The sequence below is a fragment of the Diadema setosum genome, chromosome 16 (assembly GCF_964275005.1).
Source record: "Diadema setosum chromosome 16, eeDiaSeto1, whole genome shotgun sequence".
NCBI lineage: Eukaryota > Metazoa > Echinodermata > Echinoidea > Diadematoida > Diadematidae > Diadema > Diadema setosum.
Window position 1 is genome coordinate 16,476,837 of NC_092700.1, and position 26,855 is coordinate 16,503,691.

The window sequence follows — 26,855 nt, forward strand, 5'->3', positions numbered from 1 at the left end:
TTGACACACGATGTCAAGCTGGCTCCACGCAGCAACAGTGTAGTTTCATATTGCACATCCACACTACGCCTTGATTTTCCAGAGCTGTGAGAGAGGAGACACAAAGAAAAGATAAGAAATGATGTCCACAAAAAAAAAAACCACAAGCAGCATAAACATCACTGCATGCAGAGATACATTATAACAACAGTGGATATATTCTTAATAATGTTAGAGGAAAGCAGCAGAAGAAGGATGAACGGTCATGGCAGCTGCAGTGCAGTTTGTGGATGCTGAGGCGGCAGTTAATGCTACAGAAGATAAGGAAGATGGTTCCAGCAGCGATCTGACTAGAAAACATTACTTGTTAGGTGTCACCCTGGATCCCGGAGTGGCTTTGGTTTTTATTTGTTTGTTATTTTGTCTCTCGAGACACCAGAGTTGCCTGGAAAGATCAGTTGCTGCAGTAGCAGCAACGTCTCCATCAATGAAATACACCCTATATTGCACATAATACTTTACATCAAAGACAAATGGCTTGTTAAGACGTAATGCTGATTATGTTGTCATTTCTGTACCTACATATATGACAGATATTGCAATGCACTTTGAACAGGAAATACTGATTCTCATTCAAAATCCAAATAATATGCAATGCCAAAAGAATGCATGATTTTTCTTTCCACATATACTACTTATGATATCCACTCTACTTGTTGGAAGAAGCATGACTATACATGCAGTGTGACATAAATATACCGTAAAAACGAGGAATGTTCGCGTGCATTTTAATTTTGCGAATTTCGCGAGCGCGAAGATTGGCGAAATTAAAATGCACGCGAAAGCTCTTGTCGACACTATAAAGATTGAATGCCAGCGGCAGTTCGCGAAAATTTCATGCTACAAAAAAGGCCGTCAGCTCGAATTTGCGAAAAATTCATGGCGCGAATATATCGTGTTTTACAGTACACTATGTCAATAACTTATTGATCAACCAATGGACAGATAGAAAGATACTTGGATAGATAGATAGACAGATAGAAAGAGAGAAAATGGATAGAAAGATACATTCATACACACAAAGGTAGAAAGACAGAAAACAGAGAGATAAGAGATAGATATGAAATAGAAGATAAGCAAGAGACAGATGTAGATACAGAAATAAAAAAGCAAAAAAACAAAAACAAAACATAGAAAGATGAGATACCCATGGATGGATCAAAACATACATACAAGATTGATAATATGTATATACAGTAGACAGATGGACAAGCAGACACAAAGATGGATTTACTTACAGATTTAAAGGTTAGTATAAGAAAAGATAGAGAGATGGACAGAGATGAACAAATGAAGAAGGGAGACAGACATCCGCAGTTTAACAGACAGACAGATAGACAGATAGATTGAAAGATACAACATAGATAGACAGAAAGACAGAGAAACAGATAAGACAAAAAAATAGCTATAGGAGGACTTACTTTCAGCTTGAAGCCAAGGAGCTCTGTGAGGACCCCAGAGAATGCTGATAAAACCAGAACCCTGGTGATGTTGTACAGGACCGGATTCATGGACAGACCAGACAGCTTAAAGGGCGTCTCCACCTCCTGGCGGAAGAAAGACGGTAATGTAGGCACAACATACCACCATGAGTGCACAAAGGCTACAAAAGCATCAATCTCTCTCATGGTAATGGGTCACGGGGGCAATGAATCTCTATGACAGCGGTGATACTATAATATCGGATACCATATAAAGTTTGAATAATGAGTAAATTCTTGTTGACAGGTATGTACGGTATGACCAGACTTAGCATGGACTAAAGGTAATCTTATCACAGGTCTCTAAACCCCTACTATGGCAACTGTCACGGTATTACAATGTCAGCTAAACTTTATGTGCAGAGAAATTGGGTCACAAACAAACACTATCTGTGAACAACTTATGGCAGAGTTTACATAATGTGACATGCTAACTTCTGCTTTTCTACATGAAACTTGAGTAACACACCAAAAAGAACTTCAGTTTGACCAATTTTATAGTACCAGGTACAGATGTTTCTGAAATCAAGTTTGGCTACCATCATGGCTATACTGTAACACTTAAATTGTTGACATGACTGCACATGTCATGTAAGTTGAAACAATAGGCTATTGGAACACCTATCCCTCCCCTCCACCCCACCCCAAGATCTGAAGTGACAATGTAACAATTGGTGACATCGAGATGCAAAATGGACTTGTTGAATGCAATATAAATATACAGGAACAAGTTGCATTACAAAGACTGCATTGGAGATTGCTGGTACAAGAAGCTACTATTCTGAATGAAATGATTTTATATCAGTGCACTCAGGGGATGGTGTAGTGAGGAAAAAAAAAAAAAACTAGATATATCGCTACGGCGACTGATATGCCTCCGCCATAATGCATGGTTCTCCTAATAGGTCTATAGTACAATGTCTTGACAATGTGTGATGACAGTTTCACACAATTGGCAAAATATTAAAATGACAGGTTTGACACAAATGTGCTGAATGTTCACTTTCCTAGAACTAGAGTAGAATATCCCGTTTGCGGCAGTTTAAGCATTGTTTAGGGTTTTTCCAACTTGTAAACAAATCAGGCAAATTATTTTCAACCATTTCATATATCATAGACAAGATTATTCATTAACGCAATTGTTTTCATAAAAGAAATTTACCATTGACCAACGCAGTTTTCATGATTTACCAGGGCAAAACCCGGCACAATTTTCGCCGATAAGGGCGATATGCGGCGTAGTATTTCTGCTTGCGGCACGATGTACAATCCCTATGCAATACGCGCGTGCTCCGCGATCTTTAGCTGAACGCCTTCACATGTCTCGCGAACATTGCGTAAGCGCCAATACCCATTGCGAAAGCACATGAAAATAGCGGGCGCACATGCATTGGCCGCAAACAAGATCGCAATTCTGGCGGTGTTGTTGATGTCTTTCTCATGTTTTTCTGAATTTTTCGATGGTAACGTCCACTTTCCGAGCAAAAATGGCGGCCCACATCGGCTCGCGAAAGTTCTATTTCATGTGAGGATATGTTTTCAAAATCCATGAGCATCGGGAAAACGACAAAAAAATCAAGTTTCTTGGACCATTATTTCTTAATTGTTATGTTAAGAAGTACCGAAATTTGTATTTTGGATGCGATATGTTGTCATTTAGGTAAGAAAATTTCACTTTCATCAGAGATCGTGCCCATTTTATCAGTTGGTTTTTGTTGATTGCTAGTGTGTTAGTATATTGTGTAGTGTGCATGTAACAGTGCAATGCTGTGTTTAGCGGTATATTACCGTGTATGTTGTACCTGCCGCGAACAGCTGCACGGCCGCTTACTGCAGCAGTTACTCTAGGTTCAATTGGATGAATGATTTAAATGTCAGAGTGCAGGTATTTGGGGAACTGATGATTTTTACTTGACTTTTGACCCTTTTATAAGTTTATGCATTGAGTAATTTTCAAGGTATTGAGAAAAAGTATAATTTCAGTATCAAAAGGGAAAATAGCATTATCTAAACCTGGCCTTTGACCTTTGACCTCACAGTTCCAAAGAGAATCACTGTTAGGTTGAACATGCATAAATATGTAAGTTTCATGATGATACCTTGAGTTACTTTTGAGATATGGTGGAAAAAGTGCAATTCAGCACTTTCACTTGACCTTTGACCTTTGACCTTTTGGCAAGAAATTTCCCAAAGAATATATATTGGGTAATATATGCATACATCAAGTTAAAAAAAAAAAAAAAAACTTCAGGCATTGCATAAATATAAGGAAAGTAGTAATATTTTGAGGAGTTGACCTTGACCTTTGACCCCCTGACCTTTGACCCATGACCCCAACTTCCCTAGATAATCACTGCCCATCGGTACAAGCATATATACTAAGTTCAATGAAGATACCTTGAACCATTTGCGAGATATGGAGAAAAACATGAAATTTCAATTTTTTTTTCACAAAATAACCTGTGACCTGTGACCTTTGACCCTGTGACCCTAAATTCCACACAAAGTATTATCCCCCAAGGATATACCCTCATACCAAGTTTGATGTAAAACCACCACACGGTTCTTGAGATATCGACAAAAACAAAACGGGATGGACGGACGTACATGTACAAGTGTACGTACGTACGGACGGACGGACGGACAGACGGACGGACGGACGACCCGAAAACATAATGCCTCCGGCCAAAACATCTCGTTGCGGAGGCATAAAAACAGCACCAGGAGATCCATCTAATTTGCAGAAAAACGATTTCCTTTTGATAATCTCTTTTCGTAACAGTACCAGTGGCTCTGGCCAAGCAGCTGTAAGAAATGCAAGATGTTGCCATGGTAAAGGCAAATATTGCAACTTGAAATCATATCAAGTCTTTTTACAGCAAGGTGCCCTTGTGTAACAGCCACAAGTCTGAATAATCTGCATGTAGTCTGGGTGCCAAGGCGACTTTTTGGGCCTAACCTTGTTTTACCGTCCACCCAATGTTTTTTGATGGTTTAACCCTATTTCGGGGGTGCTGAATCCGAATCTGGATGATGCAGCTCTTGCATCCTTGAGGGTTTTGAGATATTCAAGATGGCCGCCAAAATGGCCGCCCGAACTGGAAATTCCCACGTATTTCCTTCTAAATGGTGATAGATTGAAAACAATTGACGGATTTACCCTATTTCGAGGGTGTTGAATCCAAATCTGGATGATGCAACTCTTGCATCCTTGAGGGTTTTGAGATATTCAAGATGGCCGCCGAAATGGCCGCACCAATTAAAACCAGAAATTCCCATGTATTTCCTTCTATATGGTGAGAAATTGAAAATAATTGATGGTTTTACCCTATTTCGAGGGTGCTGAATCCGAAACTGGATGATGCAACTCTTGCATCCATGAAGTCTTTGAGATATTCAAGATGGCCGCCAAAATGGCCGCCAATTAAAAATGGGAATTCCCACGTATTTCCTTCTAAATGGTGAGATATGGGAAACATTGATGGTTTTGCCCTATTTCGAGGGTGCTGAATCCGAATCTGGATGATGCAACTCTTGCATCCATGAAGTTTTTGAGATATTCAAGCTGGCCGCCAAAATGGCCGTACCAATTAAAACCAGAAATTCCCATGTATTTCCTTCTAAATGGTGAGAAATTGAAAATAATCGATGGTTTTACCCTATTTCGAGGGTGCTGAATCCGAAACTGGATGATGCAACTCTTGCATCCATGAAGTTTTTGAGATATTCAAGATGGCCGCCAAAATGGCTGCCAATTAAAAACGGGAATTCCCACGTATTTCCTTCTAAATGGTGAGATATGGAAAACAATTGATGGTTTTGCCCTATTTCGAGGGTGCTGAATCCGAATCTGGATGATGCAACTCTTGCATCCATGAAGTTTTTGAGATATTCAAGATGGCCGCCAAAATGGCCGCCAAATAAAACCGGAATTTCCCACGTATTTCCTTCTTAATGGTGAGATATGGAAAACATATCATATTGTGATAGTGATGTAGAGAAGTGTACTGAAATTACCCAATATTACCTGTCTTAATCCATGAGCAGTTTTAATCGCTTCATCCATGAACACTCAAATTGGTTATTTGGTTTATATTGATGGTCTTGATGACATTGTTGAAGACACGAGTGGGACATTTTTATAGTTATGCTTCATTTTTTTTTTTCAATTATAATGTAACATTATATATGCGTATATGTATAATATGTATACGTATATATAATATATTACAAACACACACGAGGGGACGGTCATATCACAGGTAACGCGAAAAAAAAAACGAGTAAAAAAACAAACAACAACATGGAAGGTAAAAATTTAAGTATAAGAAAATGTTAAGGAGTTTCCGTTCATACAGGACATTTTAGATGTCCCAAAACCTTCAAAGACCTTCAGCACCCTCGTAACAGGGTAAGACCATCAATTTATTTTAAAACTTTTACCATTAAGAAAAATATATTAACATTGGAATTCTGCCACTTACTTTGGCTGTCATCTTGGTCGTCTAAAAACCCTAAAGAATGGATGAATTTCAGCCAAGTTTCGAAGGTGCTGAATAGGGTCTAAAATTTTCCAATTTTTGTCAGTTATATTGGCGGTCATCTTGGACATCTCAAAAACCCTTAAAAAGAATACGAAATTTGCATCAACCAGGTTCGGACTCAGCACCCTCGAAATAGAGTAAAACTGCCAATTGTTTTCAATTTTACACCATTTAGAAGGTAACAGAGGGCTTACATGGACAATTTCGTTTTTAACGGCCATTTAGGGGCCATTCTGGCGGCCATCTTTATTATCTCAAAACCCTCAAGGAAGCAAGAGCTGTATCCTGGAGCTTCAAATTCAGCAAACTCAAAATAGTGTAAAACCACCAACTGTTTTATATTTTACACCATTTAGAAGGAAATAGGGGGTCTACATATGAATTTCCGTTTTTGACGGTCATTTTTGGCGACCATCTTTATCATCTCAAAACCCTTAAGGATGCAAGAGTTGTATCCTGAGCTTCGGATTCAGCACACTCAAAATAAGATAAAAACCACCAATGGCTTTCAATATATGGGAACTTCCGTTTTGGGTGGCCATTCTGGCGGCCATATTGAATATCTCAAAATCTTCAACAATGCAGGAGTTGCATCATCCATATTCTCATTCAGCACCCTCGAAATAGGGCAAAACCATCAATTGTTTTCAATTTCTCACCATTTCGAAGGAAATACGAGGGAATTTTCGGTTTTGGCGGCCATTTTGGCGGCCATATTGAATATCTCAAAATCCTCAAGGAAGCAAGAGTTGCATCATCCAGATTCGGATTCAGCACCCTCGAAATAGGGTAAAACCATCAATTGTTTTCCATATCTCACCATTTAGAAGAAAATACGAGGGAAATTCCCGTTTTGATTGGCGGCCATTTTGTCGGCCATCTTGAATATCTCGAAAACTTCATGGATGCAAGAGTTGCATCATCCAGATTCGGATTCAGCACCCTCGAAATAGGGCAAAACCATCAATTGTTTTCCATATCTCACCATTTAGAAGGAAATACGTGGGAATTTCCGGTTTTAATTGGCGGCCATTTTGGCGGCCATCTTGAATATCTCAAAAATTTCATGGATGCAAGAGTTGCATCATCCAGTTTCGGATTCAGCACCCTCGAAATAGGGTAAAACCGTCAATTGTTTTCAATTTCTCACCATTTAGAAGGAAATACATGGGAATTTCCGGTTTTAATTGGCGCGGCCATTTTGGCGGCCATCTTGGATATCTCAAAAACTTCATGGATGCATGAGTTGCATCATCCATATTCGGATTCAGCACCTTCCAAATAGGACAGAATTATCAATTGTTTTCAATTTCACACCATTTAGAAGGAAATACGTGGGAATTTTCGGTTTTGGCGGCCGTTTTGGCGGCCATTTTGGCGGCCATCTTGAATATCTCAAAACCCTCAAGGATGCAAGAGTTGCATCATCCAGATTCGGATTCAGCACCCTCGAAATAGGGTAAAACCATGAATTGTTTTCAATATCTCACCATTTAGAAGGAAATACGTGGGAATTTCCAGTTCGGGCGGCCATTTTGGCGGCCATCTTGAATATCTAAAAATCCTCAAGGATGCAAGAGTTGCATCATCCAGATTCGGATTCAGCACCCCCGAAATAGGGTAAAACCATAAAAAAATATTGGGTGGACGGTAAAACAAGGTTCAGCCTCTGGCACCCAGACTAATGATTATAGACTGAATTAGATTAAAAATGTTCAATTGTTGGCCACAACCACAAGTATATATTCACGCTGGGTACGGATCACACTCAGCTAACAATATGGTAGGAATGAAGGTTTGTATGATGTAGTATACCACAGTTCTGCTTTAAATCTTTTTCATGAAACAGACACAACTTCCTACATCCAAACTTCTAAGCACGTAGACACCAATCATAATACAAACGAGGATGAATTATGTCAAATTTGTGGGACAAGAATGTATGCGCCACGCTCAGTCAGGATGACACACTACACATCCGTGAGGACAGCGAGACAAAATATGAATAGTGTGATCAATGGCACAAGGTGAATCTCAGGGTGTAATGATCCGCTAAAAATGGGACAGGTGAGGAAATATGAGTAGTTTGAATCACTCATTTTGGCATAAAATAAAACATTAAGTACCTTTACAGCTTCCAGCTCCTGAAAAAACACACGAGACAAATATTTCACATTTTGGCCAATTTCCTCCACAAAAGAAGTTTTGATCTTTTTTTTTTTTTTTTCTTTTTTTTTTTCTTTTTTTTGGTCTCTCTGTTCTCATGAAATTCCTTCATGAGTGAACTTCATTACAGCTTTTACATGGTGCGGTCACTGTCATCATGACGACACAGAAAAATGTGGTTTTCACCTCTAACGCATTTGAAATTTGATATTTTTAAAGTTCTCTCACATTTTACAAATAGCAAAAAGTATCCAGAGTAGACTCAGTATTGTTGCCACAACATATAAGGTGTCCCTCTCAATATTCAAAGGCCATTTTCCCTTTGAAAGTAATTTTAATAGAACTTGTAACCATTTAATCATGTATGGTGTGATTAACTGTGGTTAGCAACTTGCAGTGCTATTATTTCTCTCTTGCACAGAACAGAATCTGATTAATGTTTTATGTTCCGCATTATTAGATCTACTCTAGGTGTAGATTCTAAACTTGAAATGTGACAAATGATGTTGAGTTAATGACACCAATCAATCATTCCTGTAGCTGCATGCGACTGAGACCTGTCTGTAATAATGAATACAAGCATTCCATAATTTGTTCACATACATAAAGTTCCTATGGGAGTCTTGTGAAATACAAGTTTCTTGAGTTCATTATACATGTAGCTACATTTTTATTTAATAGGTAGTCTTGCGAAATACAAGCTTCTCATCTTGAGTTCAATCTGACTGCATATTTCTGTGGGGTAAACTTTCAAATGTACACTGATACCTCTATGACCTTATCATCAGAATAATATGCCAATACACCTCTAGTTTGAAATGGTGCTTACCAGGAGGGGCTTGTGCCTCCATACACACTATGTAGTGTGAGGACATACCATTAGTGACTGGAGGGGTGTTAGTGCTAGAGTTGCTGCTTACCTTGAGGAGTTTTGATGCCAGTTTGAGGACATTGTTTGCCAGCATCAAGTCATCCTTCTTGTGAGGTTTCCTCTCCATATTCAGATACAAGTTGATCTGCAGAGGCGGGCCAAGGTGAAAATTAAGATTGACACCACTGCTCTGTCTTCTCTCTCTCAGAAGACAATTTGATCTTGTTACGATAAATGTTTACATTTGGTTAGCTGCAGTCACACTGGCAAAAGATTGCAAAGTTAAAGATCATGATCTTCAAGATCTTCAAGTTTTGACGGTGTGATCGCAAACTTCTTGCGAAACTTCTCTCAAAACTTCCCACTCAAACAAAGAATATTTTATATGAACACCCGCCAATCTCCTCAATTTTTGGGCAGTGTGAAAACTAGCAACTGAAATTTCGCAACGTTTGTCACATGACCAGTCCACCACATGTTTGTGGCATCGATCAATGGTTTTCTTGCGGGCGGTGCCTCACTGGCATGCACCTTTGTACATTATAAAGTCACAATCAGTAACTGTCAGACAGCGCGCTCTTTCTTCTTTCTTGCGTACGCGCACCAGTGACCCAAACTTTGAGAAATTCAAGGTTGTGAAGTTTGGCTGCCAGTGTGGACGGACAACCAAAGATCGCGAAGACTTTGTGATCTTAAACTTTGCAGTCTTTTGCCAGGAGTGTAACTGCAGCTATGCTCTACAGACACAGAGATGTCTGTGGCTGATTCCGTCTTTTGGGGCCACGGAAAAACAACTCTGAAACTGCTTTGTGTTAACTGGCTCTAGCTGTAAACATGATCTCACCTCTAGGGCGAGTTGTCACTGAATTGCTGAGAAGAAAAAACCAAACAAACATAATTTGTATACTTTCAGACAAACCTACAGGAGAGTTGCGATCATTGTCTCTACTCGCTTGAATGAATAAAAATGACACGTAACTAATAGCAAGATGACACAGAAGCTGTGTTTCACTATTTTAGTTTTTGTCTGATAGCAATCACACTTCAATTGTTCTGCTCTCTGACTTATTTTTTTTTAATTCAAGTCAACTTGAACAAAGATCAAGTCAAGAAGATTTTCCTTACAGAGAAATCAAATCTGTCAAAATGTACTTTGTCAAATCATTGAATTACTGTGATAGGGCATGATATTGTAACAGAAAAAAAACAATCCATGAAATGTATCAATCTTGTTTATCAGATTTCACCTGTTCAGTTAGCAGGACCGAAGTGTTCCTGAACTTCTTGTTGATGTCAGATCCGAGAGTGATGAAACGAAGGAGGAAGGGGCTGAGACCGAACGTCCAGGCGACCACCTCCCAGTTGTACAGCTCCGCCAGGAATGTGCGACTGCTGTGTAGCAGCTGAAAGGCAACAATGTCAATCATATGAATTTTCCAGTTTGAATTTTTTTTTTGAAAAAGCAATAAATGCACTCTTATCACCAATGTTTAGGGATATTGTTTTCAAGAGAAAGTCTAGTGACACAGTGGCAACATTACAATGCTTAGCATTTGCAACACGCTGTACACTGCAGTCAACAACCTTATGAAGCTTGAACTTAGCTGAATATCTAACTTGATAAGTGTCAATTTCTGCTTGATATATATATAACCAAAATTAATGATGAGATTCAAAGAGGGGAACTTTTCCTTCCTTGGGTGTAAATGCACAGAAGTCTTTCACTCTGAAAAGTCCAGTGATTGCCAATGGTTATATCTCCTTTTTCCTTGCTCACTGTACTGGGTAAAATCTACTCCATACGCATATAATTTGGGCATCAAATATCATGTCAAATGTCATTTGACAAACGAGAAGAAACAGCTGTCCTCCTCAACAGATGGTTGCCTCCTATGAGCTAAACCTCAGACGTGACAGGAGTGATTTGACAAGCACGTTGGACAGACGAGTGATTTGTAAAGTGTAATGAACCTCATCAGGTCCATCGACTCCTAATGGCCTGACATTTTGCAACGTTGTCAGTAAAAAAAAAAAACAACCCAAAACAAACAAACAAAAACAAATGAGTTGCCGATGGTGACGAAAAATGAAATCCAGGCATCCCTTACCTCACTGCACAGGATTGAGACAAGCATGAGAGTCACCAGACACGCCGATGAGACGATGACGTTGACTGACCGCTGAGGGCCACGTTTCTGTCATTTCAAGATTCAAAAGATGATATAGAGAATGACAAGAGGAAGATAACATGCAACTGTTTTAGTCAACGGGTTGAGAGAATACTGACATGTCCCCCCTCCCAAATAAATAATTACACCAAAAACCATGAATATTCATGGAGATAAACTAAAACATATGCAACAGCACAGTCACAAGTAACTATATCAGTGCCACTATTCTCTAGCATCACACTCGAATGGATGTGTGATTATCTAGGTATTTTTTCCAGTTCTAAGACAATCACCCCTTGGACAATTACGCCAGACTCTTCCCCTGACCCTAACCCTAATCTTACAAATCCTGTACCTAATCCTAACCCTAATCCCAACCCTAATTTTTACCCTGACGCTATCACTAACTGGTGTTTAGCGGGGGTAATTGTCCTAATATAATTTTTTTTCCACTGATTTTTGAAAATTTATAATTATATTTCACCCCCTCCACCCTGCCCTGATTCGGTACACGGACTGCTTTTGCTGAGACTGTTACAAACGCAATGAGGTGACCTTATAACATAAGCGAGATGAGACCAACCTTTAGAAAGGACCTGAGGGACAGCCAGGCCTTGATGTTACTGACTCGGTCCAGCCGAAAGTGAGGGAGGGATGACTGTCGGGCCCGCCGGGCTGAAGTTAGGTGGGAAAAGTACTTGGCAAAGAGGCAACGCTGTTGGCAAAACAGAGAAACAAAAATTACAAAGATATAAAATATCTTTTTAAAAAAAGAAAGAAATCATTGTGTGCACAAAACTCCAGCAAATTTCACAAGGAGCCACAATTCGTAAAAGTAAAATGCAGGCAAAAGTTTTTGTCTACACAATCCAGTATATGTAATACACTCATAATTCTTTCATGGTCGGCAATTTGTTAAGAGCTTTATGCAGTGAAAAAGGGTGTCGGCTCCAATTTGCAAAAGGTTAACGCCCCAAATGTTTTTCATACTACAGTCAGGATACAAAAACTTTTCAACTTGTCACTGCATTGCATTAATTCCATTGCAAATCATCACTGAACTTAATGCAAAGAGGGTTGACATTTTACTAAACAAAGTACAAAAATAAGACAAGGCCTTTTTGCTTTTAAGGTGATCTTATGCAAGACACCGTGGGACAAAGTTGCATCATGTACTGTACCTGCTTGTAAGTTCTCTCCGCTACCGAGATGAGGAAGAAGAAGAGGGAACTGAGGTAGAACCTCTCGAAGGAGGTTACCACGGTAACCAGGAGGGCGGTCCAGTGCATCTGACACAGCATGTCTATCGCCATCATGGGCCACTCGTAGGACAGCCAGGGAACCTGGTTGTTATGCTGGTAGGTCATGTGGATTCTGTGGCGTTGAGGAATTGATGAAGGCAAAAAAAAAAAAAATGAAAATGATTAAAAAAAATACAAAAATCAGGCAGACGCTGAATCAAATAAGATTGATACAAACAGTGACAGTATGTTGTCAAGCATGATGTCTTCTGAAAACTTTGAAGTAGTACACTCTAGGTCATCACATGACTGTCTACACTGTTGGTGTAGATATGTTGGTTGTTCAGCATGAGTGCGTCTTATAAAACTGGCAACTGGCTGAAAAGCTCCCCAGGGAGTGGAGAGTAAGGGTGGGATTTCACGGAGCACGCGAATGATTTGCGAAGGACGCGAATGACAAAATCCAACATTCGGAAAAGTTTTTCTCCGAATGTTTTCCGACAATGAAGCCGAAAACTATTCTTGCGCAATTTGTGTGAAGTTTCCACGACGTATGTGCGAATGTCGTGTGTATCATTGCTAAAGTACAGCATGTTACGTACACGAAGAACACGCGAAGGAAATGCGAACAACGAAAAATTTTCAATAATCATGGGAGAAAATGTACCCAAGGAGAGGTGGAAGCTGTCTTGAGTTGATTTTTTTTTCTTTCCTCTATTTCTCCTTTCTTTTTCTCTCATTTTTCTATTGTGTGCTTGCCTACATTTTTTTCCTAGGACGTATCTCCACTAGTAAAGCATATGATCTTTTTTTTTGTTTTGCAGTTCCTACAACACATAATCTCTATACTTCAAATGAAATTTTACATACTTTAGATTAATTTTAACTGTATTCTGCGATTTTTTTTAATATCAAACATTTCTTTCTCTTTGCTAGTCTTTAATTTCTTTTGTTACTATAGTTGTTAATAATTGTTTGATGTTTAGGTGTATGCTACGATTTTTATTTGTAGAAAACGTATAGGTCATACATCCCCCAAACGTGCGCTAAACAATCGCGAGAATGTCTCAAAAGGTACGCGAACAGTTTGCGATTACGTCGTAAAATGATCGGAAAAACTTCGCAGATTTCGCGTAACATAACGCGAGACATTCTCCAAAGTTTCGGAGTCTGTTTGGGGTTTCACGAACATTTTGCGAACATCGCGCGTGTCTTGCGAAGGTCTTGCGCATATGACGAGGCTTTAAAGACACTTTCGAGAACAATTCACGATCAAATCACGACCAAGTGTGCGGAAAAGGTTCGCAGAAAATTTCAAACTTTTTTGAAATTCTCGCCGAAGTAAAAACGACATTCGCGAACAATTGACGACGCTTCCGAACCCTCACGTTCGTTTGGCGATCTTTTGCAGACCAAAATGCGAATGCTGGATTTTGCCATTCGCGTCCTTCGCAAATCGTTCGCGTGCTCCGTGAAATCCCACTCTAAGCACTGTCAGTGCTGGTTGGAAATAATGACTATATCCAATGACCGAGTTATCATACTACACTGTATGTATGCACCTTGAGCACGCTGCATATTGGATTTGGCGCAATATAAGTTACATACATTATTATCATCATTATATCCTGCACTGCTTTGCTCGTAACAATCAAATTATGTCTTTCCTAGTTTAGTGCAACACAGTCAACTTTCTTTGCTCAGGGAGTACACAAAATATCCACAAGATGTCCCTAGTAGAGTAGAAAATAATGTTCACGTCAGTGACATTCTAAACACAAAAATAATTAAGGATTATGACACAAACAAGGCCACTACCATGTGTAACCAAAACCAGCCAATGTACACGAGCAAATATTCCTCTGTAGGTATTTTGAATGTGTTTTTAGGAAATGAATAAATTGAATTGAAATTGAAAAACTGAGCATGTTACTGAGAGCGGCAATGACCATCAGTCATTGATCTCTTAGATCGAAACTCACCTGTACCAGAGCGGAATGATTGCGAGTACAAAGGAGAAGATGAAGCCGAGTTTGACGTAGTCTGTGCTGGCCTGGACGGAGTGGACCTTGTTGTTGATGGCGCAGCTGATCTGGAGAACGCTCATGTCCGTCTTCTTGCACACGTCATCTTCAAATATTCGCACCCGCACTGTTGGCATGGCAACGAGACATGAACAATATTTTGCGCATTAGGAGAACCATTACGTAACATATCCAGTACACATACCAATACTTGTGTACTTTGATAGGCTTGATAACAATCCATAAAGCTTTACTTTAATGATTAAGGGCATAAAATGTAGCGCATACAATGCTGATCAAAAAATAGCCTACTTCAAAGATGTGACTCTACTGACACCTTTTATCATTTTCACCAGGTGCAGAATAGAACCGACAAGGAATAGTCAGAGGAGAGCAGAGATAATGCATAACATCATGCACATTTGCTAAGTACCCGCAACTTTGATATTCTTTAGATTTAATGAAGGTGGCCATTAAGGCTTATTCAAACCTAAATGCATCAAAAGATTAACAGCTCCTGACTGATGAGCTGTAAAGTGGTGATTCCGAGTACGATGCCATATCTGCCGTTAAACTGTCTCTGCATGAAATTTCAACAAGTGGAACTAGGCAGGACTGTGTTTACCTTGACAGATTTCTCAACTGCGAGCAGATGGGTGTAAAAAAGTTTGAGAGCTTCAGTTGCGCGATTTCACACCAAAATGTATTGCACAGGCATAGTCCAGAAATACAATGCTCCCAGCATGTGCTGTTGATGAATTTCACACACAAAAACAAGCAGCATAATTCCTGGAGAGAATGCTCTATCTTTACATCTTAACTGACACTCACCCTTGTTCAGTCCACTGCTGGAGACACTGCTGGAGCTCACCATACTGTGGATCAATTTGAACGGATCCTCGAAGTGGGAGTCAACGACCTCCTGGGCCCTGACCTCTCCTTCGATCCTGGCTTCCTTGTCCTCCTCTTCCTCCTCATCGTCGACGGTTGTGGAGCCATCGTCGTCGTCATCGGTGTTGCCCGAGTCGCTGCTGAAGCTGGACCCCTCGGCGCCGGTCTCCTCCCAGCTCCCCTCATCGAGGTCGGAGTCGACCGGTCGCGAAATGGGCTGGAAGTATTTCTGAGACAAAATGCATGAGAAGCGATGAACACGTTGGCGATGTGACATGACTTACTCTCAACATTTTGCAGCTTAACATTACTAGGTGATTTCTTAACCTGCATCTTTGATATTTGATCCCGAGGTGACAATATAAGCATATATCCCACATAAGAAAATATCAGCAATGCATCATAGTACAGGAAAATAAACCTGTCCTTATATGCTTACGCTTTTAACAATATTCAAACATATTTTGCATATTCATATCAGTATGAAATGTGCACAAGAGAAATGGTATCGTATTTCGTACTTGACTCAGGAGGACTAAGGCATGATCAGACCACCATGATATCTGAATCAAATCCTACTACCATTTCAGGACATTAAAAACAGGCTCAAAAGTTAGGTCTTTACCTGGCAAGTAACTTGGGGGAGTCTTCATTTTAGAAGGCTAAATATAGTTTCAGAATTCCCCTTTGAGATGGGCATTTCAGAAGCCACAGGAAGTTATAATCTTTTTCCCTCTGTCAGCAAGTAGGAATTTTAATGCTCTCAGTTACCCCGACCGGGTCTTGACCAAGCTCTCTTCTCACCTCACTTTCCAGCCGGGTGTCTGGGGAGGTGTCGCCCTCTGAATCCAGGGCCCCGCCCAACTGCCTGGTCCGGGATCTGCGGCCCTTCCTGGTGATGCTCCTCCCCCTGGGCTGTGGGGAAGCCTGCCCATCACCCTGTGTGATGCTGGTATTATCAGAGGGAGGGCCCTCGCTGTCTGACATAGCCTGGGAGGTGTCCTGTGGGCTCTCTTCTTCCACAGGAGAGAACTTCCGTGCTTTTTCTGGGGATAAGAATAAAAAGGTAACTGGTTTTTAAAGAAGATAATGTGAAAAAGGGACACTCATTTACATATTATGACAAAGGGCTCATGAATTGGATACTGATTCAATTCGATGCTGGAAATTGCAAGTTATGAAGTAAATTGTTCCTTGCATTAAGTTCACTGCCAAAATGAAGATAGCAACGGTCACTTAAAAGGCAATGAAAACATCATGAACAGAGCTAGTTTTGATTCATCTACCAGCAACTTAGCCAATTGGGCAGTGGGTGGTTTTTACTTTCTATTCTATGATATCCTGTTTAAAATGCCCCATTACGCTGACAAGAAATACTTTCATACTTCATACCACATCACAAAGAGGAGCAATGGGGCTTATTAATGGGTAAAGATACCTCAGCCAGCTATTCACATTACCACATAAGCCTGTGGAGCCTGTAGCTTCAATAGAATTGTTTCTAGAATAAACTACCTACAGTTAAGGTTTATCTAGAAAATCAGTGATATCTCCTTATATTTGTGGCTGACATGTAATTGCGCAATTTTTATGTGGTAGGATGTTTTGTGACACAACTGGCCGTGATATGGTATCTATACACATGGCCGTGATATGCATCAACTGTGATAACTTGAACATTCCTGAAATCACTGCTCCCAATGGTAAACAGTGGCTATAGCTCCTCACCTCTCATCCTCCCCCAGCCTTGGAAACTAAGTGGATAACATCTTTTCTCCTCACCTAATATTGAGACTCTGTTGAGCCTGCTCTTCTTCGACTCTCGCAGAGTCTTGGCAGAGAAGCCAGACAGACCGTTCTGTGCCGAGAGAATGACACTTGACCTCTGTGACTGAGCAGCTGGTTGGCCGGTGGGTGGGCGTCGCCTGTACGCCTCAGTGGTGTTTGGTTTCCTGGAAGGCAGTCAAGTGTAATGAATATTTTAGTCTGCTGTCAAAAATTTTTAGAACAATTCACAAGATGTAAATTAACCAATCACTATCTATTCAGGCATGTAACACTGATATTGTTGACTTTATCCACACCACTGGTTTTGCAAGACAGTTACTTCGTTTGCTAGATAGAGGACTAGGTCAGAAATCAAAATTTATGAAGTGCGGCCTACAAACTCACAACGCACGCAATCAATGGTGCTAACTTCATCCAAACAAAGGGTTTTGCAGGACAGTTACTTTTTTGCCTCAGTCGGGAAAAGGTCAGAAGTCAGATATATACAGTATGAAGTGGCACTTACAAAATAACAAAGTCCCCCTTGACATATAAATTCTAAATATCTATAGATTTTATTTGAATCTGATGTGGAAAATGAATGCCTCACTACAGCTCGACTGTAGTCTTAATTTAAGACAAATAATAGTATTGCAATTTCTGCAAGCATATGCATGTACTTCAAACACATTTCTAAGGAGAGTTAATTCTCTGGGACACTTTACCTATGAGATGCCTGTATAATGTCTTCTAGTTCATGATCAAACTCCCTTGGGGATTCCCCAATGAGGATGTCTCCGGTCACTTCCATTTCGTCGGCGGGGGTGTTCAGCAGGGTGAAGTCCTCGTCCACGCACTCGGAGACCTCCTCGACGGCGTTGGACGGAACGTAACGGGCGTGGCCCTCTTTGTCTTCCTTTTCAGCATTCTCCTCATTTTGTGCAACTTCTCCACTTTTGTTTTTCATCCCCTTCCCCGCCGCGGGACTCCCCCTTCCCTCTAGGGGAGATCCCCTCTCAGTACTGTCGGAACTTCTGCTGGGACCAGCCCCCACCTCCTTCTTCTTCTCTGCACTTGCGTGATTTAACTTTTGCGCTGCCGCCGCTTTGGATTTCGGAGAGCTGGCTTTGGCGACGCCGCGCCCGTCCCGACTCTTTTGCGGGGATGATCTACTGCTGGCCGCAGCCTTGGCGCTGCTTCCTTTGGCACGGACATTTTTGGAACGATGCAAGCTGCGGAGGGAAGGGGAAAAGAATTTGAAGAACAAAATGTTGTCATTTCTACTACGATATCCTGCCTGCAAGTGAGGTTGCTTCAAAAGTAAGCCACTATGCTGAATGTAAACAATCTCTATGATTAAAACTGAACTGTATGAAATCGTGACTCAAATGTTACGCGGATTTGATTATACCATAAAAGGGATTTGAAATAATCTTAATATCAATAAAAAGGTATATAGGATGAAAAAAAAAAAAAAAAACTTCTTTCCATTTAAGATCTGTGACAGATGCAAACTAGAAATGTCGCTACGGCGACTGATGCCTCCGTCATAATGCATGATTCTCCCAATAGGTGTATAGTACAATGTCTTGACAATGTGTGATGACAGTTTCACATAACTGGCAAAATATCGAAATAACAGGTTTGTCAGAAATATCTTGAATGTTCACTTTCCACGAACTGGGTTTGCTATAATTGTCTATTAAAGAGTGCAGGTACACATATTTGGGGAATTGAACATTATTACTTGACTTCTGACCGACCTTATTATAAGTTTATGCATTGAGTATAATTTTCAAGGTATGAAGAAAGAGTGTAATTACAGTACAAAATATTTTTTTTTTCATTTAAACCTGACCTTTGACCCTTAACCTTTGACCTTTGACCTTCTGGCTGGAAATTTCCAAGAGAATCTCCATCAAGTAATACATGTACATATATTAAACACTTTTAAAACTAATAATGCAATCATTGCATATACTAGTATACATGTATGAGGGAAATACAGTAGTAACATTTTGAGGAGTTGACCTTGACCTTTGAACCCCTGACTATTGACCCATGACCCCTAAATTCCCTAGATAATCCCTGCCAGTCAGTACATGCATATGTACCATGTTCCATGAAGATACATTGAACCATTTGCGAGAAAAGTGATATTGCAACATTTTCACCTAACCTTTGACCTTTTGACCTTTGACCTTATGACATGAAACTCTCTGGAGAATCCTTACGCAGTAGTACATGTCTACACTAAGTTTCAAGAAAATAACTGCGGGCATTGCATAGATATGGGGGAAATAGCAACATTTTTAGCATTTGACCTAGACCTTTTGACCTTTGACCTCTTGTCAATGTCACTAGAATCTACTCAACTAATTGTCCCATCATATATCATCCTTGGACCAAGTTTGGTGAAAGCTGCTTCATCCAGTTTTGAGTTATCACATAAACAGATAAATTTTAGGATTTGACCTTGATCTTTGACCTTTGACCTCTGTCCGATTTCACTGAAAAACTAATCAAGTAATTGTCCCATCATACATCATCCTCCAACACAGTTTGGTGAAATTTGCTCCATACAGTCTTGAGTTATCGCGTAAACAGATACAATTTCATGATTTGACCTTGACCTTTGACCTTTAGCCGATTTCACCCAAAATCTTATCAAATCGTTGCCCCATCATACTTCATACTTGGACCAAGTTTGGTAAAATTCCAGTAAATATTACTCAAGTTATCGCGTAAACGAAAGCGGACGGACGTACGGACGTACGGACGTACGGACGTACAGACGTACGGACGTACAGACGTACGGACGTACCATGGACCTACGTAGGTCCATGGACGTACGTACGGACGGACGGACAACCCGAAAACATAATGCCTCCGGCACCACTTCGTGGCGGAGGCATAAAAATTATCCAAATAAAGCAATAAAAAATTCATTAACAATTATCACTGAATATATGGCATATCAGGGATCACATAATGAATTCAAATATGAAATCCTTACATCAACACAAGACACCAACTGAATGTAGGAATCATCAAGATGGGAGTGAAGTAAATAAACTCACTTTCTCCTTGAAGATTTTCTAAGTAGAGACTTCGTTCTGGCATTAGTGGACACAACTTGGGTGTAGGTTGTGCCCAACACCAACATCAATAGGATGGGACCATACACTTCAAAGGGGTAGATCGCCTGTGAGAAATCAAAATGTTAGTCAAGTTGGTATAGTTGTCATGATACCAGAAATCTTTAATTGAGTAATGGTGAAAATTTTGCAATCATGTAATTGAGAATATGAATATAAGAACGGCCCAAGTCCATGGAAGATCATTTCGAGTAAACTTAAAAAAAAACTTCTTATCTTTATTTATCCAATAATATTCTATTCAACTGTGATGGGACGGCAACATTGTATATACAAATTAGAACATATATTATTATGACAATTAACATTTACATTAATTGTGGAGAGGCCATTTTGTGTGATGGACTTGGGTCGTTCTTTGAATCATATGGACTTGGGTCGTTCTTTGAATCATATACATGATATTCTGCTATAGAGATGAGAGAAGGATGAGAGAGGGCGCTATAATATGAATGTAAGAATGACCCAAGTCCTTCATTTACATTCATATAAGATTTAACTCATTAATTTCAGGCACTTCCGGGGGTAATTAGGATTTATCATTTATACACAAGATGAGTCTATGCATATAAAGCTACAATTTCCCATGTCAAACTGAATTTGGCCAAAAATTGGACTTGGGTCATTTTTATATTCAGGTCTTCAATTGTACTCCTCTCAAATAACATTTCATGAAGCATCTTAAGACTTAGTACCAGTACTCATACAAGAAAATTGTTCTTGAATGTTTCAAGGCACTATAAACCTACTCTGACGAGATATTAAGCACATATTTTAATAGCATACAGTGGCTGTGTATGATTTGAAAGCACATGACTCTTCTGAAATGATTTTACAGGCATCTTTATCTGGATAGGTGAGAGCATGTAGGGAATTTGCAAAGAAATGTGCTGGAATGAACTTTCTGAATGTAGTTAGTGTACATGCAGACGGTGATCCTTCACCCCTAGAATAAGCTCTATGGGCCGCTAAGGTTTGCATAGTCAATTTCAATTTTGTCAATGAAATGGTAATTTCATCACGAAATGGACCGTGCGACACTTGGCATCCCATAGAGCTTATCCTCAAAGTTAGCTTATCCTCAAGGTTAAATATCACCATCTGAACGTAATTTGTGTTATGCTCACCTGTTCTTCGGAGGTGGATTGGTAGAAAACAAAGATAGTAATGCACAGTCCCTGGAGGAAATAGAGCACTAGGAGAGAAAAGAAAGTACTCCTTGACAGCTGCTGTCTCCACCTATTGAGGAGAAAAGAAAAAAGTTAAAAGTATTCCTTCTTTTTTATGATTGAGACTATAAAATGTATTGCAAACTGGGCAATATATAGAAACCGAAGCAAGTAGAGCTTTGTTTTCACAATGAATAAACTGCTGGTGACAGAAAACTGTATGTGAACAGAATGACTCTTAAATGGTGTGCAAAGTTCATGGAACTGAAACTGCAAATGTTATTTTTTTTTCACTCTCATTTTCTTCCTTCTTAGTTCACACTTGTGTGAACAGAAAGTGTTGCATACCATTAAATACAGCACATACACATATTCGAAGCAAAGACTATCAGCAATGTATGAAATAGTTTGTGACTGGCTGCTCATCAGGATTACAATGTCATCCATATTTAACATTTGTGGGCCAAATCCTTTCATATAATAAATGGTATTTATAATAATAACAATATATAATAATATTAATAATAATAATTTATAATAATAATGGTAAAAGATATCCAATCAGAGATATCAATAGTAAATTCTTTTCCATATCATTAGCATTATTTCATCATTCTTCATTGCTAGCTGTCATCACTGACATAATTATCTGTACTCATCAAGATTTTCAGTATCCCAACAATTATTCCCACTTCACCATAATGATTATCATTATCAACATCAACTTCACTATTACAGCCATATATTAACAAGAGCACCGATGTCAAAACTGGCAGTTGATGAAGTATTCAAAGTCATTATGTGAGTATTGACACATTCAGCAATTAGCAAGGAAAAGACCTATCACATGTAATAGTTATTAACCATTTTTCCACCAGGGACTTTGGACTGTGTATACAATGTTATTGAGTTTTCAGGGCCAATTGTCACACAAACTCCACAAAGGGTTAAATGACATGTTCAGGAGCATCTTGATTAGAATCACCACAACCATCATTATTGATACCAACATTCTGACCACCATCATCATCATCACAATCATCGCTGTATCATCCGCTAACCATCTCCATGGCAACCTACCATGAGTAGTAGAAAGGAAAGAAGAAGACCCGGAGTAGCCCCTTGCGAGTGGTGGCAAACCAGGCGTGTTCAGGCTTGGCCTTTGTGAAAGTGGAGCCTGTGTATTGAAGACAGAAACAAAGTGGTATTGATGCATTTACTGTCATTGTGTGGCAGAAAGATTGCTACTGGAACTTTCCCCCATTAAAAAATTTCCCTGTGCTCGTGGATTAAAGGGGAACATATCATGACATGTCCTAGATGACTTTTATGCAGGTCTGCCAACATTTACACATCACAATCAGACAGGTTCAAAAAAGAAAAGAGAAAGAAGTAAATCAGGGAGATACTTGTGTGTTATATTTATATTATAAATTAGGAAGGCTTTCATATATTCTTGTATTTGACTGTTTGAAGGAAGTTTCCCGCAGAATATAAAGGGAGACATAGCAACTGTGCTTTTCTTATTGAGAAAAGTCAAGTAAGGCCCAAAGTGAAGCTTATCACAAAGACATTATGACCCTTTCGCAGATATTTGTACAAATTGGACCTAAAAGGTTGTACATCATGGTTTTAATGAAAACACAGGAAATTTCATAATACCACAACTTTATATTTTTCAAATTTATAATGAAACTTTCACTGTAGTTCAATTCATTTTTACTCCATCTGTTCACATTGACTCAACTTGAGTGGATAAACTCGGGATGGAGTTTCTCTTGATGCAGAAACCCAGTCATTATCTAACCGTAACATACCTCTGACAAGGTCCACATCGATAAGTTCTGTCTTCACTCGACCAGTCTTCAGATTGACTCCAGACACATTCACTCCAAGACCCTATTACACCAAACACATCAGGAAACACAAACATTGGTCTCTGACTAGTGAAAAACATCAACATAAATGAGATGCAAATTTAAATTCACTATGACTGAAAATGCATTGTTCACTGAAAAAAAAGGAATATCTAACAGTATCTGTTCACTTGCACTAGGTCATTGAATCACTAGTATGAGCCACTTATCAATATGAAACTCAAACAGCCTGTCTGTCGCTTGTTAATCATCATGCATTTTACATTGGTCACTGAATCGTTAGTATAATCCACTTTAAAGGACAAGTTCACCTTCATAAACATAAGGATTGAGAGAATGCAGCAATATTAGTAGAACACATTAGTGAGAGTTTGAGGAAAATTAGACAATCGATGCAAAAGTTATGAATTTTTAAAATTTTTGTGTTGGAACTGCTGGATAAGGAGACTACTAACTACAGTTTGTGATGTCATATGCATACAACAGTATTTATAAAAGAAAATGTGAAGAAAATTCAGCATATTTTCATTTTTTTCGCATAATAAAAGAGCACTTGACTTGCCTCTTTCTAAAGGCAGGGGGAATAATATTACCCATATCATATGTCAGTAACGAGTCAAGGGAAAGTGTGCTTTTTTCAAAAGATGAAATTTTGTGAAATTCTCTTTATATTTTCCTATATTGTTGTACTCATGTGACATCATACACTGCAGTAGTTTTCTCATCCAGCGGTGACTGCACAAAAACTTCAAAAATTCATAGTTTTTAAACGGATTGTCTGATTTTCCTCAAACTTTCACTGATGTGTTCTACTAATATTGCTACATTCTCTCAATCCACAGGTCTATGAAGGTGAACTTGTCCTTTAAAAGGCAGACAGTTTGTTTGTCTCTTGCCAATCATTGCACATTTTGCAGACTTTATAGATTAGTCATCTAATTGTATGCAGAGTCTTTCAGCTGTTAACATAAATATTTCAAGAACTTATCCAGACTATGTACCTACCCAATAATTTATCAATCTTCACAGTATGTATCTCTATCTATCTGAGTGTCTGCCTGTCTGTCTGTCTGTCTGTCTATCCATTTGGATCTGAGTTACGGACTAGTCTGGTGGTAGTCTGCTAACTGCTGCAACAATAGTTACTTCTTTAATATTCAAACTCCATTTTAAAATTATAACCTCAATACACCCTTGGAAATATTGTTTCATACTCCATGAGATGTTAGGATCTCTCGTTTAACTACAGCTGGCCATGTCATGCACTTGCCAGCTCCATCTTGGGAGTTTAATCTCACAGATAGAAAAAAAAAAGAAAAAAGAAAAGCTGTCTCTACATGGAGACTGCAAGAGACATGCCTTCCCAATGTTTAGATAATCGTCTGTCATCTCACAAACCTGTGATTCCTTCTGTTCCACATGCTCCTCCCACAGCTCCTTGTCGTACGCTCCGATCTGCCAGTGAGACAACGAGGCCAACAGGGGCGCAATGAATTCTTGGTATTGTAAACACTGTATGTCACATGCCCTTTGATTTGTTTTGAATGGCGCAACCTCCGCCAGGCAAGAACATTCTGCATATTTTATGCATTCTAATGAAATCTCAATACACCAGACTACATGTACCATAGGTATATGGAAAACAAACCACACTGTAGTCACTCTTAATTTCCATTTCTGAAAATTGTATGATTATAGTCGTCAAAAGCAAATCTGCACAACCAAAAAGACAAAACAAATCTCATGTCATAATCAAAATGTATACACTTCTGCAATCAAGCACATACAGCTCTTTCACAAATAGATATATCAAAATCATACTCTTACGACAAAGTGCATGCTTCACAATGGACTATGTCCAATAGCGGAGGCATTGTTCTTTTTCAGTTACTATCGAAATCTTTTCATGGTGTTTTAATATCAGTGCCAGCATTTCTGCACATGTACAAGCGCGTAGGCAGATTACCATTGTAAGCTGTATCTGGTATGAAATCAGCGATCAGGAACCCGAAATTATAATGGTCTCCTGTTACAAGGAAATAATCATCATAGTTTAAGACATGATGATACAAAATCTGATCTTCATTTCAAAGAGAGAAGTCATCACAACAAAATTTTTTTTTATTTCTGCCCACAGTACACTGTTTCGTCACTCTCATATGACACGGAATGTCATGGAAGCAAGAAATACTGCATGGTATCACATGATACCATAGTAATACTGTGTGGTATAATATAATAGTAATACCATAGTAATACTGTGTGGTATGGCTTACGTACATAGTCTAGGTCAAATCTGACAATATGTCATACCCTCTGGCTCTGGTCAATGGAAAAACAAAAATGTAAACCTCTAGACTATGGCAGGTTACAATTTAGTAATAAACTTCCAGAAAGTACAAAGTGACGTTTGAATAAGTTACCAGTACCACGCTTGTTGCATTATAGATGTTTGGGTATAACCATTATCTGGTACATACAAAAGCCTAACATACATTATGTATGCAATATAAACAGGGCCCTGTATCATAAAACTGTTCGTAAAGTTACGAACAACTTATGAGCGACTGGTGATCAGTTCTGACGTGCTATACTTAACAGAATTTCCATAATTCAACTCAAGAACTGATCACCAGTCGTTCGCAAGTCCTTCGCTACTTTACGAAAAGCTTTATGAAACACCCCCTTCTGAAAGAGCAACAAACCCCAAAATTTGACAAGTTTTAACTCCTCTCTGGCGCCATGCTGAGCTACAAAAATTGTACATGGGATGCATAAACCCAATGACAGGGCTGTTTCAATGTCAGCATACATACAACTGCATTGCACCGTTAAGTTTTGAAGTGAGACTAGTACAATGTATAAAATTAATCCACTTAAAGCCTTACCTGCTGCTGGAAGTGTGCAATGGCATCATTCAGGTTATCTCGCACTGGAGCCTGGTGCCCTGCCGTTGCCATGCCAACCAGAATCTTATAGTGCTGTCTTTTTATGCAGTGGGTCCCTTGCAGACAAGAAGTGGCATCAACCAAGCGAGTCCATCTGGGATTATATCGCTGTTCCACAGTGCACCCCGAAAAAATGTTGCAGAGAGATTTTGCCAGTTGGTATACAGAACCCGTCTTCAGGCCTTCATTGCTGTGAATGCAACAAAGAGAAAATGCCACATCAGTGGGGGGGTGGTCTCTGTCCCTGCAAAAGGATGTATCTGACTGTATTCAAACTTCACTGCAAGCAAACATGTACTGAATTCAGTGTGCTGTGGGTAGAGCAAATTTCAGTGGGAGAGAGAAAAATCCTTCTTGCACGAACAAGCCAGACAAAAAAATCTAAATTGCATACCATGGCATCGCAGACGTACAAAGGGGTTTAAATGAATGCAAATGAGCCGCAAAGTCAGTGAGCAGGAAGCTACAAGCCAACATAACTGCAGATGGTACCTTGGGAGCTCATGAA

At 39.4% G+C, this 26,855-nt stretch overlaps 1 protein-coding gene across 1 annotated transcript; it reads right to left on the reverse strand.

The window, feature by feature from the left end:
- LOC140239921 (protein PHTF2-like) lies at window positions 1-26,523 on the reverse strand. The gene is made up of 19 exons (XM_072319736.1): window positions 26,288-26,523; window positions 24,798-24,854; window positions 23,340-23,421; window positions 22,603-22,699; window positions 21,481-21,592; window positions 20,276-20,400; window positions 17,921-18,427; window positions 17,211-17,380; window positions 16,233-16,474; window positions 15,369-15,657; window positions 14,496-14,664; window positions 12,454-12,646; window positions 11,856-11,987; window positions 11,210-11,296; window positions 10,349-10,504; window positions 9,151-9,246; window positions 8,191-8,208; window positions 1,461-1,586; window positions 1-84 (listed from the first exon to the last, which is right to left on the reverse strand). Exons 1-19 carry the CDS (start codon window positions 26,357-26,359, stop codon window positions 64-66), a joined length of 2,751 nt encoding a protein of 916 aa, XP_072175837.1. The 5' UTR covers window positions 26,360-26,523; the 3' UTR covers window positions 1-63.
- Window positions 26,524-26,855: the final 332 nt, after the last annotated feature.